Source organism: Micropterus salmoides, unplaced genomic scaffold, assembly GCF_014851395.1.
Source record: "Micropterus salmoides isolate LMB-PRFRI ecotype aquatic unplaced genomic scaffold, ASM1485139v1 Ms_hic_scaffold_13, whole genome shotgun sequence".
Lineage (NCBI taxonomy): Eukaryota > Metazoa > Chordata > Actinopteri > Centrarchiformes > Centrarchidae > Micropterus > Micropterus salmoides.
In genome coordinates, this window is record NW_024040374.1 from 17,507,528 (window position 1) to 17,523,630 (window position 16,103).

The 16,103-nt window shown below is 39.4% G+C and overlaps 2 protein-coding genes across 7 annotated transcripts in view; one reads left to right on the forward strand and one right to left on the reverse strand.

Moving 5' to 3' along the window:
* Positions 1–395: 395 nt before the first annotated feature.
* atcaya (ATCAY kinesin light chain interacting caytaxin a) lies at positions 396–13,120 on the reverse strand. Of its 3 annotated transcripts, none has more exons than XM_038715887.1 (13): positions 12,395–13,120; positions 10,494–10,593; positions 8,301–8,359; positions 7,930–8,181; positions 6,809–6,982; positions 6,535–6,637; positions 6,034–6,165; positions 5,634–5,720; positions 5,214–5,312; positions 4,929–4,964; positions 4,618–4,680; positions 4,407–4,465; positions 396–2,830 (listed from the first exon to the last, which is right to left on the reverse strand). In XM_038715887.1, the coding sequence occupies exons 2-12, from the start codon at positions 10,568–10,570 to the stop codon at positions 4,432–4,434; spliced, it is 1,116 nt and encodes a 371-aa protein (XP_038571815.1). In that variant the 5' UTR covers positions 10,571–10,593; positions 12,395–13,120; the 3' UTR covers positions 396–2,830; positions 4,407–4,431. The 3 variants fall into 3 exon arrangements, with proteins under 3 accessions (XP_038571815.1, XP_038571814.1, XP_038571816.1); XM_038715886.1 differs by having other exon boundaries at positions 4,609–4,680; XM_038715888.1 differs by lacking the exons at positions 10,494–10,593; positions 12,395–13,120 and adding an exon at positions 9,407–9,679 and having other exon boundaries at positions 4,609–4,680.
* A 1,073-nt stretch (positions 13,121–14,193) lies between these two features.
* zfr2 (zinc finger RNA binding protein 2) overlaps positions 14,194–16,103 on the forward strand; it is a 30,261-nt gene continuing 28,351 nt past the window's right edge. For all 4 annotated transcript variants that reach the window (XM_038715889.1, XM_038715891.1, XM_038715890.1 and 1 more), the window contains exon 1: positions 14,194–14,344. In XM_038715889.1, coding sequence (XP_038571817.1) covers positions 14,292–14,344 — 53 coding nt within the window. In that variant the 5' untranslated portion in view covers positions 14,194–14,291. The remainder of the gene's footprint in view (positions 14,345–16,103) is intronic.

A 16,103-nucleotide genomic window follows, 5' to 3' on the forward strand; every position in this document is an offset into this window, starting at 1 on the left:
ACAGTTTACATAGTTAACTAATAAACCTGTTCGGGAAGTATCTATAGATTTTAATTTTCCATATCACGCCGCACCTCTGCTTGCAGATTGTTCGGATGCTGAGAAAAGGTGTCTCATCCTTTTTTATACATATTGTTCTGTGAAAAAGCCATCACTCACCACCACCTCAGGCCCGTTAGCAGGTGATTAAGGTTCTTCCAAAGGCCACGGACAAAGCTAGCTAAATACTAGGCTACTTAGATTCTGTTTCCATGATATTACAATGGTCTGCAATGGGCAAAAGTCAAATGCACGTTTGTAAGCCTGGTTGTTCCAGGGCAAACTCTGTATCTGAAGACTAGAAAGGATCTCCCCTGTATGAATGCGCAGAAAGTATGAAAACCAAAGTAAACAGATTCTGGGAGGAGCAGTATTTATTCAGTTATATTTACAAGGCAGAACTGATCATATGAGTCTAAAGAACTTCAGAACCATGAATGATAGATCACCATTTCCATTTGAGTCTTAGCAAACATTTTACAGCAGATGCATGGAAGGCAAATCAATTGTAACACTATACATATTGTGCTTTTATAGTCAAAATGAACATTTAGATTTTAGGAAAGGTCATGTCAGCCATATGTAGATCTTGCTATACACCATACAGGGTGTGACTTGATATAGTAAACTATAATAACTCAAAATGGAAAGGCTACACAGTATATTCCTTTACTTTTTCTGGATTTCTCTTAATCATTTAGTTCAGTTTAGTTTAGTTGGCACTCTGTACATCCAACTAACCATCCCAAAACTGTGGTAAGTGAGCTAGGATTGTTTCAAGGAGGATAAATATTTGATGGGACTACTCAGGGTTGGTTTATTGGTGTGAAAAGAGCCTAACAGGACTGAAAAGAACTCAGAAGTTTAACTTTTTCGCGAACATTCCTGTACCAGAAAGGCAAAGGAACAAGAAGAAATCCAGAATTGAGATGGCACTTTAGAAACAGACAAAAAAAATAAAAAATAAACAGACATGTCATAAGTCCTATTTTCTGTACCGAAGAAGCATAAACATGTTCATGCCTTACTAACAGCTACACAATGGCATGACATCGGTCACGAGACTTAAAAACAACAAAAAAGACATTTTAGGAGAACACATCACCTCATAAACATAAGTCGATCACATTATATGCTGAAACCATTCAAAGGTTATGAGACAAATCGAATAGTGCAAAACGAGGCAGGCGAGAAATGTAATTTTGCACTTCTTCAAAAATAAACATTCTTTTTCATCTGCCCTCCTGCTACAATAAGTTGAAGTGATGGAAGACATTAGAGAAAATCCATCCCATAAAATGTACAACCCATAATGCATTAGGGTGTTTGAGAAATGTTTAGATTTCTATTATTGAAGAACATGTCCCAAATGTTGATCAGTAACGACTACAGAAAACATAAGGAGATGCCACGCTGCTGAAATCAATCTCCACATTAGCTTCTTAAACGTCAATAATGATCCAAATGTTATCCTTTCAGAAGCTGCTTTATACTGTATCAAGTTAGTTGTCAGAAAGTGTTTTCACAATCAGAGCCGACAACAAATGTTCCTGAACAAAACAGACCTATAAGAATTATACACATGTGCAATTTCTAAAATGAATATGCAAACATATGTACAATGCTTATATATATTTTGTCTTGATTATGGCCACTTTTACACAGATTTCAAAAATGACTGTAGTATATGGTGGGTTAGTATTATATTTATCTTATAGATGACATACAGTATGTAACACACAGATCATATAGTTTAGATATTATGCAGGAAACTGTATATTTGTCTAATGTTCTCTGTGTATGTGGCCATAACCATGTTACACAAAACAAACAAGCATTGCCTGCATAATCATTTTACAACATATATATGATTCTTATAGATTTGCTCATATGGGTTTTTTCAGGTCACAAAATGCAAATATCAATCATGTTCCTGCATTTTCTACACACAAGACGACTGAGGCACATCATAACACAAGGTACAGTACTGATATTAGTACATTTGGACATTTTCAGAATCCAGCAAAAGAGAGCTTGAAAAGGCCTTAAGATACAGCAGTTATGAGGCAAAAAAATAAGATGAAGGCATCCGATGCATTGGAAATCCATTGTTATTTACATCTAATACACATTATATTATTCACACGAACCAGCATGAATATCAATGTGTGCAACCAGGTGGTCACATACTGGCCCAAGCTCTGCATCTGCTACATCAATAATGTTGCTGTAAGACATCTCTGGTCTGCTAAATCTTTCATGACATATGTACAGATCATCATTGTCAGGGAAAAACCTTTTATCTCCCATTGTCAGAGTTAGTTACAACATAAGGAACCACAATTGGAGTTACAGTTGTTTCACCATCATTTCCAAAATCAGTTGTCTTTCTTCTAAGTTTTTGTGTTACATTACAGAGTGTAACTTTCTGTCAAAGTTCTGGCCTTTGAGAGCCTCACGTGGATGTATTATTACAATATGAGCTATCCGACCACATAGCAGGTTAATGACTTGATGAACCCAACCTCACTTTCCATGGTGAAACACTTATTGTAACAGAGCAGCGGGTTTTTTTGTACATCTTTAAGCTGCAATATGAAACCTTCTGGCAAAGAGGGAGAAGGGGTTCCAGATGGAGGAATAATGAGACAGAGGTTCATCATTTTGGAAAATGACGGCACAAATCGTCAGCTGTATGTTGGTAAAACGAGGAAGCACATGTAGACTTGCTGGACCACTGCTTCATATGGGTATAAATTCAAGGATTCATGCTCCATATGTCTGTCACACACTGCATAAAGAGAAGGAAATGTTTATGGATGACGATAGCAAAACAGGACAATGAAATAATGTTGCTGCTCAAATTAAAACTCAACGTTCACAATTCACAGAAATATGTATGTGCAACTTTGTGTTCAAAAACTACAGCCTTTTGAAAATGTTGCTATTGTAAATGAAAAAAAGAAGTGAAATTTTTTAGTTAATACTTAATACTTCTAAAATAACTTTTTTTTTGTACTGGAGATTTGAGGAACATTTTACTTTCCTTTTTTAAAAATCAATCACTTCATCCTCTAAACTCTTATGTGAAAACCTTAAGTACACATTGAAGGTTTAGCTAATTGGAGCTGATACAGAGTCAATCTGTTGATCCCGACTTGTATAAATTCAGTCCAGTCTCAGTTTAACTATGACATTTTATAAGGGCAGTATTACCTGTACTAACAAGTAACCTTTTGCCTTTTTATCCTGCTCCCTGTTTTAAATCCCTTCTATGTGTTTCATCATTGATGTTTCAGTATTTTGAACTTTATCAGAGAGATAACACAGACAGCAAGACAGGTACAGCATGCTACTGTACATATGCTGAACAAAATTAGAAACACATTTTTGAGTGGCCTTCTATTGTGGCCAGCCTAAGGCACACCTGTGCAATACCCATGCTGTCTGATCAGCATCTTGATATGCCACACCTGTGAGGTGGATGGATTAACTTGGCAAAAGAGGTGCTCATTAACACAGATTTTGACAGATTTGTGAACAATATTTAAGAGAAATAGGCCTTTTGTGTACATAGAGTAATTCTTAGATCTTTGAGTTCAGCTCATGATGAATGGGGGCAAAAACAAAAGTGTTGCATTTATAATTTTGTTCAGTGTACATATCCCTCAGCCAGCTGGTTTCATGTACCTCATTAACACTGTGAACTGTGCTGGATGTATGTCTAACTTCACTTCTATGAAGATGTTCACAGTAATTCTCTGATAAAATTCTTGTCTTGTTTCAGATGAGGCAGGCAAAGTTTACAGTATAATCTCATATTTTTTAAAGTCATTTGTTCTCTCTCTCAAAAAAGATGGCGGTGTGTGAAACTGAATATAAATTCGAGAAAGAAAACTTAATTAGTAGATAGAATAGAAAATTGACCCCACCTTCACCCTGTCTGCTCATTCTCAAAACAATAAAGACATTAAAAGAGTTTTCGCTCCACAGGCCATTGTGCTCATATAAATATGATGAATCCCTTTGCAATGCATGTTTATACTGTATAAATACATGCACGTAATTATCGAGTTAAATTACATTGTGATCTATAACAATAACAATGGCCTTGTACTCTCTAAAATCTGAATATTCTGTTTGATTATTTCTATTTTAGGAAAATTCACACAATTACTCTATTTAAGAAAGTGATAAATACCCGTTTGCTTAGAAAATGCACGGAATAAATGCAGTCTTTGTACTGAAATATAGCCTATAAAAACAATAAACTGGACATCACTGTGTAATTACAAGTGTCACTGTCAGTCACTATTTGGGCGCCACACTGGGTCTTCTGCAGGAAACACAACAGAGGTTTATATTACCTTCATCTGCACAGCTCTGTCCTTCTCATAATCCTTGATTTACAATCATTGACTTTGGCCTGAAAATGAGAAGAAAAAAACGCAATGAGAACTTTTACAAAGTTGGAAGGATGACAATGTACCAGAAACTCACAAAAGTTCCAACTAGTTAAATGTCCAATGTGAAAATATTATGTTTTTAAAATCCAGGGTGGACCAATACCGCTCAGACTTTTTAATTGGTTCCTGCGGGACTGACTGCTGCTGCTCCTGCTGTCTGTGCTCCTGCTCCATCCTACACACACACAGACACACACAGACACACACACACACACACACACACACACGCACACACACACACACAATACAGAGTTATTGTAGGCATTTTGGCTGATGTCCATTTGGTGGATAATCTAAAGGTCTTCGGTGGCCAATTAATTCAGTTTAATTGCTCAAACCACATTTAAAGCACAGTTATGTATGAGCACTATATATGTAATCTATGAGCCAGTAATCTTATCAAATTAGACAAATGTATTTTACCTTTCCCTCCGCGCTTTAATCCTCTCCTCGTCAAATCTGAAAATGAGTACCATTGTTATATCCTCATTCCACACAGTAAATCCCGCCATCAAGGTCCTTTTAAAGAACTAGAGTACTAATCTTATTTCACATCTATTAAACACATTGGATGTCACATTAGACTTGTTCTCTGCCAGGTTTACATGAATAATCATTTTTAAAAAGGACAGCAGCAGTAGCTGCTGCCTCCAGGTTGTGGTCACTGCCACAGCTCATTTTCTCCATCTAGTGGTCAGAGATACTTACTGCACCACACACTCGGGAACATGGACGTGCTCCATGGGGACGAGCTCTGCCAGCTCATCCAGGCTGTGGACATACTGGATCTTATTCATAAACTTCACACTATAGAGGACAACAAGTAAACAACAACGCAACCACAGTTACAGTCGATGCATCACTGAGTTGCAAAATCCTTTATAAAAACAAATAAATAAATACAAAATCATTAGAAATCCTGCAGTGAGTCATTAATGTAAAATGTGTTTTGGATTTAATAAACAGCATGAATTAGCCCAAAAATGCCTAAATTTCTTTCTCTAATACAGAAAGGATAGATTAAGAGCATGGTCTGGTCCTCAACAGATAACTGTGATTAGTACTACAAAAACATTTTAACTTGTGCACCAACCCATACTTACTCAGTTGTTGGATTGTGTATATTACCTGATAAAGGGCCTGGATATAGCCAGGACAGTGCGTATGAACCAGGTGGGGTGAGCAATGACCAAAGACTTCAGGTTCTTCCTCAGTCTGCCATCACAAACCACAAGTCCAGTTAGGTTAGTGTTTATGTTTAAAGACTTCTGCCTAAATGAACATATAGTTGTAGAGCAACTGTGAGACATTAAAAATATTAAAATGAGGATTAAAAAGGGGTTTTCTCTAAAAAGAGTCCAGCTGTAAATTGTAGCCCATGAGTCTCCTACTGACTGACAGCAAGTAACAACTTCCATTGCTCACCATCAGCAGTTTAAGATACCAGAGTGGGCCTAATCCATATATTATAGTTCTGAAAGGTAGTTTTATACACATCGTGTCAGTCAATATGTTTCTCCTTTCCTACCTTCTGTCAATCATTTGGTAACATTTCTTGAGCCAGCTAATCCCAGGCATCTTACTCCGAGGAGTGGCTCCGTTCATGTAGATGATCAGGTAATCTTCAGCCACAAGCATCTCCAGACTGCTCACCACATACCTGGAAGAGTAGGGAAGTTTGTTGCTTTGTTACAGGACATTGGTCACAGACCAAAAAACATGATCAACACATGCGTTTGTGACGGAAGCCAGCGAGGCTGTGCAGTGAGTGAACCTCACTCCCCGACACCTTAAGAGACGCACTGGCGACTGACGCTAGTGGCCATTGGTTTTAGCCTCCTCGTCAGCATGTCTGACGACCGGTTTCACGTACATTTGACCAAGCCCTGTGACTTGATAACTGCACTTAGGCTGCTTCACTTCTGACTTACGGGGCCCCGTGTCAGGCACGCAATTTCACTATCCATGTACAGCATCAAAGTATGTAGGCTACTTAAAACAAACTAAAAGTCAGCCATGGCAGACTCACAGGAAGAGGTTTTCCATGATGTAGTGGTAGTCTGGACAGCTGCTGTCAGGCAGGTAACAGGCAGAGAAAACGATGATGGCATTAAGGCCCTCGCCATAATAACCTGATAAGAGAGAGAGTTAATAGTTAAAAATGCTTCAGGCCATGCAGAAGGCATGCTACTTAAAACAGCACAATACTTCTCTTACATGCATTATTATAATATTATATCAACTTAAAATCTCTCTTCCAAGCCCTTGTAAGTTATCAGATCAGTTTCTGTCTTTTCACTGACCTCCGTGTGTGATCACCCGGAGGTAGGGTCTGATGACCTGCATATCAATACGATGCTCCTGTTCTCCAATGATCACCGTCCTCCAGAGGCGTCCGTTGTTGGCATTCCCATCCCCGTCTGCTTCTCCTGAACTGTCACTGGGACCTGCTTTAGCTGAGGCCACCGGCGTGTCGTCTGGACAGACACAGAACCAAACTTCACGCTTAATTCTGCACTGAAATATGTACAATGCTGCATAGCAATGGTTCCAGTGTGAAAAAAGAGTGTGAAATTTTTTTAAGCAAGGTTTAGGTTGAGCACTTGAATTAGAATTAGAGTTTGTGTTAGCAAAACTACAGTACTTTTTGTATTACTGTTTTAGGATTAAGCTTAACATTCATTTACTTTGATTTTGAATCAGGCTTAGATTGAAGATAATATAACTCTTCAGTTGTGAATACACTTGTGAGGACAATTTGCAAATAATAGCAAAGAGGATATTGGGTATAAAATAACTAGACAGTACCTTTCGAACTACTAAGTACTTTGCATAACAAAATAAGGTTAAAACAGTTAAATTAGGTTTTAAATAAAAGTACAGAAAATGAAATATACTAAAACTAAAATAAAAAAGAGTGAAAGAACAATAATGAAACACATCAAAAATTTTTGGAAAACCATGAAAAATAAAAATTAATGACAACAAAGTTTCTTTTTTAAAGATGAAAGGTTTTGAGTGTTTAAAAATATGTTACTGATTCTGCAGGCTTCAGTATGTAGGCTTATTGATATTACAAAACATGTTACATCATTTGAATTATGGCTATAGTTTTGAAAGGTCAATGTTATGGTTTATGGACAATGAAAGGGATAAACAGTCATAATTGTGCTTTTTTAACCCGTGATGGACTCTATTTCGATTCTATTTCACTTTATTTTGATTGTACATAATTGTTATTATTATTACTTTTATTATATTTGTATGTATATAGTGTGTATATATTTCTTCACTCATCTACGTAGAATGCTGAACTGATTCTACATTACTTTTATATTATATTTTGTTCCTCTTTCTTTACATTCCTCTGTGCTGCTGTGCCATCTGAGGGATTTATAAAGGAATATCTATTATTTTATCTTACCTTCCCACTCCAGCTCGTTGCCATTGGTGATGAACTCCAGCGAGTCTGTCTCGTCAGGCGTATCGATGTCATCAACATTAATGTCCAGGTCGTCCGGTGTATCCAGGAAGTCATCTGACAGCAGAGAACCCTCACTTTGGTCCAGTGAAAGGTTCATCTCTGGGGCAACCAGTGTACGCCGTTTACGGTGGGACGAGGACACACCGCCTCCGCCTCCTCCAGGTGGGCTCACATTCAGGGAGTTAGGGGGAGCTACAGCAAGAGAGGAGAGACAAATCAGGAAGTGTAATTAATGTCATAAAGTAGGGGATGTTATTATCTTTCCGTTATCGACCAGGTCAGTGACCCTCCCACTCCCCAGTGTTACTTACAGGCTCTGTCGTCTGTGAGACCACAAGAGGCATCCATGTCTCCGTACTCTGGTAGTGGTCTGGAAGGAAACATACCCAGTTAAGCAACCAGCACGGTGCTTGTTGAGTCTAATATATAAAACAAAGCAAGTCATGACGCTGCAGAGAACTGATTTCCAGTAGAACAATCATGTCTCTGCGACTTGGACCACTTTTTCACATTTTTGTCTGTTACATTGCACTGGTATAAACTGCACCATAAAACCATTAAATGTAACACTGGGATTAGGATGGTGTTCAGTGGACCAGTCCAGGCGTAGGTATTGTCAATGATCTGGTTAAGCACTAAAAAAGGAGCAAACAGAAGAGGATAGCAATAGTAATTAACTTGTCTCTGGGTAGAGATGAAGACTACAGGGCTGCCAGGTAGGACGTGAGGGGAGGAGAAACGGGGGAGGAATAAGAGACGGAGAATAAGTGGAAGAGAGAGAAGAGGGAAGAAGTGTACGTGTGCATAGAGACAAAGTGGTGCAGGTTTCTTTCCCCTCACGCTGCCTGATATTTACTGCTGACAACCTGCACAGACGCGGGAGCAGACAGGAGGTCACATGTTTGTGTGTGTGTGTTTGTTTAGCATGTGTGTGTTTACTTGAGACTTAGCAGAACTATGCACATTAAGACTGATGTGTTTACAGGTGCATGTGTGTTTTTTGCAGGTCAACACCACCCGGTGCAGCCAAATAATTGGAAACAGGGTGGTATAAATAAACGGTTAAAACACAAGAGATGCAGATAGGTACAGCGCAGTGCTATTCAGAGGGTCTTAGCAGCAGTCCTGTGAACACCAACTGCTTCATCCTCCCATCTAGAGGAGGACAGCATGTGGCTGTGTGTGCTCCTCCTGAGCCAACAACACTGGCCTTAGCCCAGAGAAACAGGCAACCCTATTCCCTGGGGACATCTGCAGTGATTACCAGTCCAACGCTTCCTTTGTCAGAAATGAGGCCCTTTCTATAAAACATAGCAGATTTCTGGATTTATTTCCTCCTTTCACAAAAGCAAGATTATCTCTTTTGTCCCCGTTTATGGCTGCATTGTCTGAACTGAACTGAACCAGTGATGCTTACCTTCTGGAAATAGCACGGGGCTGCCTTTGTCAGAGCCGATTCAAATGAGCTTTTCAAACCTCACACACTTTTATATTTGGTTTGCTTACTCATTCCCTGTCTTCTCAGCTGATAACAGGCAGTCTAGAGCCGAGCATCTCTCAGGGGCTAATTTAATAATCCATTTGCTGCTGGTTATTCCTCTGTCTCTGTCTGTCTTTAACCAAAACCTTCCACCATTTTCCTGGCGATGCTGTGTTGTTGATCGGCGACTGCTGTTGCGTCACATGACGTAGCCTGAGAGCAGTTACAGACAGAGCTGCACCTGCTCCCTGGCATCCTGCCTTCCAGTCTGGTGGAGGAGGGAGGAGGGAGGAGGAGGAGGAAGAGGAGGAGGAGGAAACCCAGCACTCACTGTCATCACACTCTTTTTCTGCCTGTCAAGTTCTGCATCTCATCCTCTGAACATCAAATTCCCACACTTTTTCTAAAGCCTTTAAATCTTTACAGTACATTAAAACCAACTTTTGTTTTTCCTTCATTTAACTTTTTCTCTGTTTCTTCTCCTTCTGTGGAAAATCATCGAACAGCTTTCTTATCACATAGCACAGAAGTTAAATGACACACTGGTCAAATCTCGCTATAAATAATTTCACATAGTACACATAGTAAACATAGTAATTATTAAAACACTTCAGATACAACAGTAGGCTACATCAATATCTCCGCTGATGCTTAGAAAGTAGAACACAAGATATGGCTTTCATAAAGATAAGTATGCTTTAACAAAAATTTAAAAAGTGAAAATGAATGAATAAAAAGACAAATTAACATAAATAGCACAGCTTCTTAATCAACCCAGACTAAACTGTCCCAGAAGTGACATGGTGCAGCTGGCCCATAATTAATAATTAGCTGCAAAATTAATTCTAAATAATGAGCTATTCATCATCAACACCCACAAAAGCCCACACACAAGCACACTCATGAGGAAACATGAGGACAGCTTTTTTGCTCAGCTGTCTATACTTATCAGCTTTGAACGTCGACCAATTGACCATTGACAGTTTAAAAGATGATGACCAGTAAGAAAGTATAAGGATTTCACCTGGGGAAGTCTTCATCCTGCCACTCATCTTTCACTTCCATGTTCTCCATTCGTAGAGTTGCCTCTGTGGTGCCCATTCCTCAGAGAGGAGAGCAGGGGCCTGGAGGTGGGAAGAGAAAAGTTTATCAATGAACACCATTCACAATAATAGAGGAAAAACTGTCACACAATAAGAGTGTCCTAACTAGACAGTCAGCTTCCTCGCTGCACTGCAGGATCTTGTGTTTGACTCAGATGACAAAGGGAAAAGTCGGCATTGTAGGAGGATTTTATCCAAATAATTTTCATTAGAGTTTCGGGCCTGTTACCACTTTTTATCACATGGTTTTTTATCCCCCCCCCCCCCCCATTCGCAGAGGAGCACATGTGAGAGGCTTGTGACTGACTCGGACAGAGCCCATATTCTGACCCAAATATTATGTATGAATTTCTTCCTAGGTGGAATTCAAGAGGCCAATGAGGAGGGTGACATGCAGACCTAATCCTCCCTCACCGCCCCTTAATAATGCAACACTGATGACTGCTGCCTGTTTGATCTCTACTCACACTGATACTTTGTGTCACCAGTAGTATTAATAGAAAAACTTCACTTCAGCTTGAATATTCATTTGTTTGTGCTCAAGAGTTTAAAGATTTTTCACGTACTGATGAATTCCTATATCACAGTGACTACTCGCTGACTACATAATCAATGGTGGCATTAGGATGCACTCCACTCCTCTTAAATTACAGGATTTAATGCTAAAATCTAGATGCATTATCACAACACAATAGCGACACAATAATAACAACAGCACAGGTCTGTCCTGGGTGGTGAACTGAATGAGAAGAGCACTGTGGATATTTAATTGGACCTAGAGTCCTGTTCTCTTTGTAGTTCTCCATTCAAGCATACAACCCACAAAGTCTGAGCAGGCTGAGTGACAGAGGATTCCCAGGTCTGTGTTGGAGGTTATAATTAGAAACAGACTCAACACATAGTGGTGCATCATAAGTGCTTGTCTGGGAAGCATCAGTGCAGTTCAGAGTGTGTTAAGTGACTACAGTGTGACAAAAATACTTAGAGGAAAGAAAAAAATACAACAAACCCAGTGTGATCGTGACATTCTCGTCAGTAGTGAAAAGTGAGAAATAACACAACATGGGGTGCTGTGATATAATTACTGGAGGGGAGTGGTTTTGGTGGTCTTGGTGGTTTTGACAGTGACACTCATGGCTGAGTCTAAACTGGACGACAGCCAAGTCTCACATAGGGGAAATAAGGCTTTTCATTGCACATGAGCAATAAGGGATTACACTATGAAGTCTAATCCACAAACACATCCCACACACACACTGAATGTGATAACACCCCGAAAAAGAAAGTGGTAGAGTCAAACTGTGGATTGGAGAGCAGAAAACGGAATAAATCATGTATCATCATTTAGCAAAGACAAGGAGGTTTCTTCATTCTCACACCATGTTTGACAGGCTGGGAAATTTTGACCTGTGGGAAAATTGTGATGGTAATGTGAAAATATTCTTATAACAATTTAAGGTTTCAACAAAATGCTGTATGGAGAAACTGACCTTTAATTTAAGATGCAACCTATTTCATATAGATCTTGTTCCTGTACTGGTATTGTGCCCTCCATGTTCACTCTGTTTCATTCTGTTTGAAAATATCAATATTGTAAAAAAAAAAAAAAAAAAAAAAAAAAAAAGGATTTCACCAAACAAGCAGCAGTTTCCACAACAGAGTAAAATGGCCCTGCAGCCTTTCTAGGTCATCCCAAATGGAGAAAACCCTAAATGGATTTCATGTGTTGATGGACAATCTAATGTGCATGCAGTGAGTCTACGGCTACTGCTTTGTGCAGCGAGCAGAATAGAAATGCAAGGTTAAGTCAGTGTATACTCACATGAGCAGTGTGAGATCCCCTAAAAACCTCTCGCTGGTCCGTGTCTGAGTGTCCTCCCTCTTCCTCAGTCACAGATGCAAAGATTCAATGGGAGAAAGTCCTTATCCTCCACACCAACAGAATAGCAGGGGTCAGGCTGATATTTCTCCTCTCACGCTCCCTGTCTTTCACTCATTCACATGCACACACACTCGCTCGTGCACAGACACAGTCATACAGTGTCCTCGATGTCAGCCGCTAGCCAGCAGCAGGTGTCTGTAAACAGGGGGCACCTCTGTGATGGACCCCACTCCCACCCCCCACTTCTCCTCCGCCTCTGGCCACCTTTGTTAGGGAAAGACTGGCCGTGAAGAGCGAGCCGACAGCCTGCCTCTCAGCTCTTCATCCACACCACCAAGACACAAAATTCCTTTAATCAGAATGCATCTGCTCTGGCATCATGACCTCTCTCTCTCTCTCTCTCTCTCTCTCTCTCTCTCTCTCTCTCTCGCTATGCCCTTCTTTTCTCTGCTTGTAGCTCCAAATACCTCTGGAGTATGTTTTTCCACTCCCAAATATCAATGTTTGAGTTTCCTCTGTATCCCAATCTCTCTGAGGAGTCAGCTTTTTTTATCCCTAAAGCAACTTGGGGAAATTAAGCACCAGTCTCTGTGTCCTTTAGATAATCCTGCTGTTATTTTCACTGGTCCTCTATGTGGCTGCTGTTCCCTGACAACAGCATCTCTCTCTTCATCCTTAGCTTCTCCCCTCCCTCTGTCTCCCAGTATACCCCAACTCTCCCCACACTCATTAATTATTCAGCACCTTACTTCACTTGCACCCAACCAATCATATCACCCCTGCCCAGACTCCCTGTATGCAAATATTGACTCTGTGTACTCACACTAACAGGCTTTTTTCTACTAACCCTACATGCCACAGTAAAAAAGATATGTAGGTCAGTGTTTCAAGTGATATTTGTACATATCTTTAGATTTATAACATATATCTCCCCTATCCTCAATTCTGTGCCGCTCCCGATGCGAAGTCATTACAACCCAAGGTCGTTTTTTTTGTTTGTGTGTCTGTTGTTGTTGGTTTTTTTTTTTTTTACATTATTAGCTATTTGTAAGATTACACTGATAGAGGACCTGAATGTGATATTCTATAGTTTTTCTGGTCTGTATGGTATTTGGGTTTACATTACATTGTATCGCTATCGTCGGTGACTGACAGACACGCGACATTCAGCAGATTCACCGCAAGCAAAGCGAGAGGATTCATTTCTTTCCACTTCCGTCTTCGTGTAAACACCTTTTTAGACAGTAGAAAAATAGGATTTAAGCAGTTTCTCAATGCGCTTTAAATTTTTGCAAAATATGCTCATTTTATTAACTAAAATAATTTTGCTTTCCAATTAATTACATGAATAAAGTCTATTCGAGTGATAACGATAACAAAGAAATATCATCCTCCTTTCTTCCTACTCATTTCTCCTCTGTCTTTCTTTTTTCAGATCTTTGCTTTTCAGTGTAATACTCCAAACTGTTCCTTTAAATCATATTTCTACGTTTCACTCGGAAGCAAAAACCTTCCTTCTCGAAATAATTGTAAAAAATGTTACACCGTGACACAGTGACGTGAAATAACAAAAGCAAATCATGAAAATCTATTTATGCTATGTAAAATGATTCTCTAAATGAACTGAAATGATACACTGACACAACATTTTCTCACTGTACATTTATTAATAATGTTCATTTTCTCACTGTGTAAAAATATGTTATGTCTTACGCACTTCCGGTGTAGCAAAGAAGCGTAGCCATTGGCTGCTGTAGAGGGGGTGAACTATCTTGACGGCCAGAGTTTAGTGTTTCACTGCTGTCTGCCAGCACTTTACTGTACTGGAGATGCCAAGATGGCTGCAAGCAATTATTTCGGCTTCACACATGGTGCCGGTCCGCAGTACAGGTAATTTAAGTGATGCAGGTTGGTGTCAGCATGTGTTTTGAGTCGCATTTACCAGTCGCTGCTGTATAAAGGTAGAAACACGGTCACTGGTGGGATTTCACTGCGTGGCGGTGAAGAGACAGGCTAGTTCGGCTAGCTAACGTTAGCTAGCTGACTTTGCAGGCCAGCGCTCCCCCGACACGCTGCTTGGCATTGGGTGAACCCCAGTCCAGTCATCTTCGGTCGGAAAGCTGCTAGTGATGGTTCAACACCTTACCACTTTAATGTCAAGCAAAACTTCAGGTATAGCAAGTGTCTCGCGGTTAGTCAGTCGAGCTTGTTGCAGCTGTGAGATATTGGCCGGCGTTTAGGACTTAAGAGGGTTAACCCTGGTGAAGCTTTGCTAATGGACCGGTTTCTCACAAACAGTTCGTTTGCTGTAACGTTAGTTGTATATGTTTAGTTACGACATGCTGCCAAAAAGGAACATTTAAATAGATGCTAGTGTGAAAATGAACACCGGTCACGAGTAAAAAAAAACTCCAGCAGCATGATTTTGTGTTTGGCAAGTTTGTATGACCGGTAAAACAAATAAATTGACTGGTAATCAGATATAATTAGCATATAATGTAATTATCATTCATTGTGGTTAGTGAAATGTGAAGGTTTCCTGTTGTGGTTTGTTGGCAAGCATTCAAGCCAACGAACCTGACTAACAGGAGTGGGCTATGTTCTCTTTATGTTCCTTTTCACACGGATTTCTCTGCTTATGGCCTGATTTGATTTGATTGATCTCTGATTTCTTGGTTTATTCACCAAAATCTGTACTTCTCCTGGTTTTAATGCATTGGTAACCAGTCTTGAATTTTAATCCTAATTCTTGATTGAACATCAACTTCTACAGCCTCAAACCGGCCACAGTGATGGATCTGCAGCAGTACAGTAAAATTTTAGAATTTTTTCAATTCTGAAATGAAAACAAGGTCATAAAGAGGGGTGTTTATGGCTCTTCTCAGCCGTGGCTCTTCTTAGTTATCATTTTACTCATCAAAATCCAGTTTCCAACATATTCCAAAGTATTTCAAGACACCCCAAGGGTGTTGTAAATCTGCTCAGTCTTAACGTTCTGTCACTTCAAAGGTTGCATTGTCCCTTTTGAGTTATTCAACAGATGATTTAACAGCAATTTTACATTTCAGTTGTTTTCAACAACAATAGTAAAACTTGACAAAGGAATAATTCATGTAGTCCCAAGGTAGGGCTGCACAATTAATTGAAATATTATCCAAATTGCAGTAAGTGCAATATCCAGATCGCAGAAGCTGCAATTTTTTGATAAAGTGTGTGATAAAACAGCTTCATAATGAAGTAATGTAGTGCTGCAGAGATGTCTATCACTACTAATCTTGTTCTCTCTAGATGTCAGAAAACATCTCGCATCATCATGATTTTAATATTTATTTTCTCTGAAAATTATAATGGAAATATAATCATTCCCACAAAGCGTGAATCATATCGCAATGGTACTATTTGTCCAAAAAAAACTAACTAATTTTTTTTACTATATCCTGCAGCCTTATCTCATGGGTTATATCATCATGTTGTACATCCTGTCTGTAGTACTTAACTCTTAGCAATTTAACAAGCAATAATTGAGTATCAAGGCTTGTTCTCCATTTAGCATTATGAAAACAGAGACATCCCTTGTCCGAAACTTAGAGTATTTAAAACTGAGGCATTCTGAAAGCAGGTTTGAGAACAGGGATGGGTCAGAGCAGGC

What these genes read in the sequence shown, in the direction of transcription:
- atcaya (XM_038715886.1), bottom strand. Translation starts at nt 10,570, where the DNA reads ATGGGCACCACAGAGGCAACTCTACGAATGGAGAACATGGAAGTGAAA. An exon ending in CCGGGTGATCACACACGGAG is followed by an intron (nt 6,638 to 6,808) that starts GTCAGTGAAAAG and finishes CTCTCTTATCAG; the next exon opens with GTTATTATGGCGAGGGCCTT. An exon ending in CCAATTAAAAAGTCTGAGCG is followed by an intron (nt 4,466 to 4,608) that starts GTATTGGTCCAC and finishes TCTCATTTTCAG; the next exon opens with GCCAAAGTCAATGATTGTAA.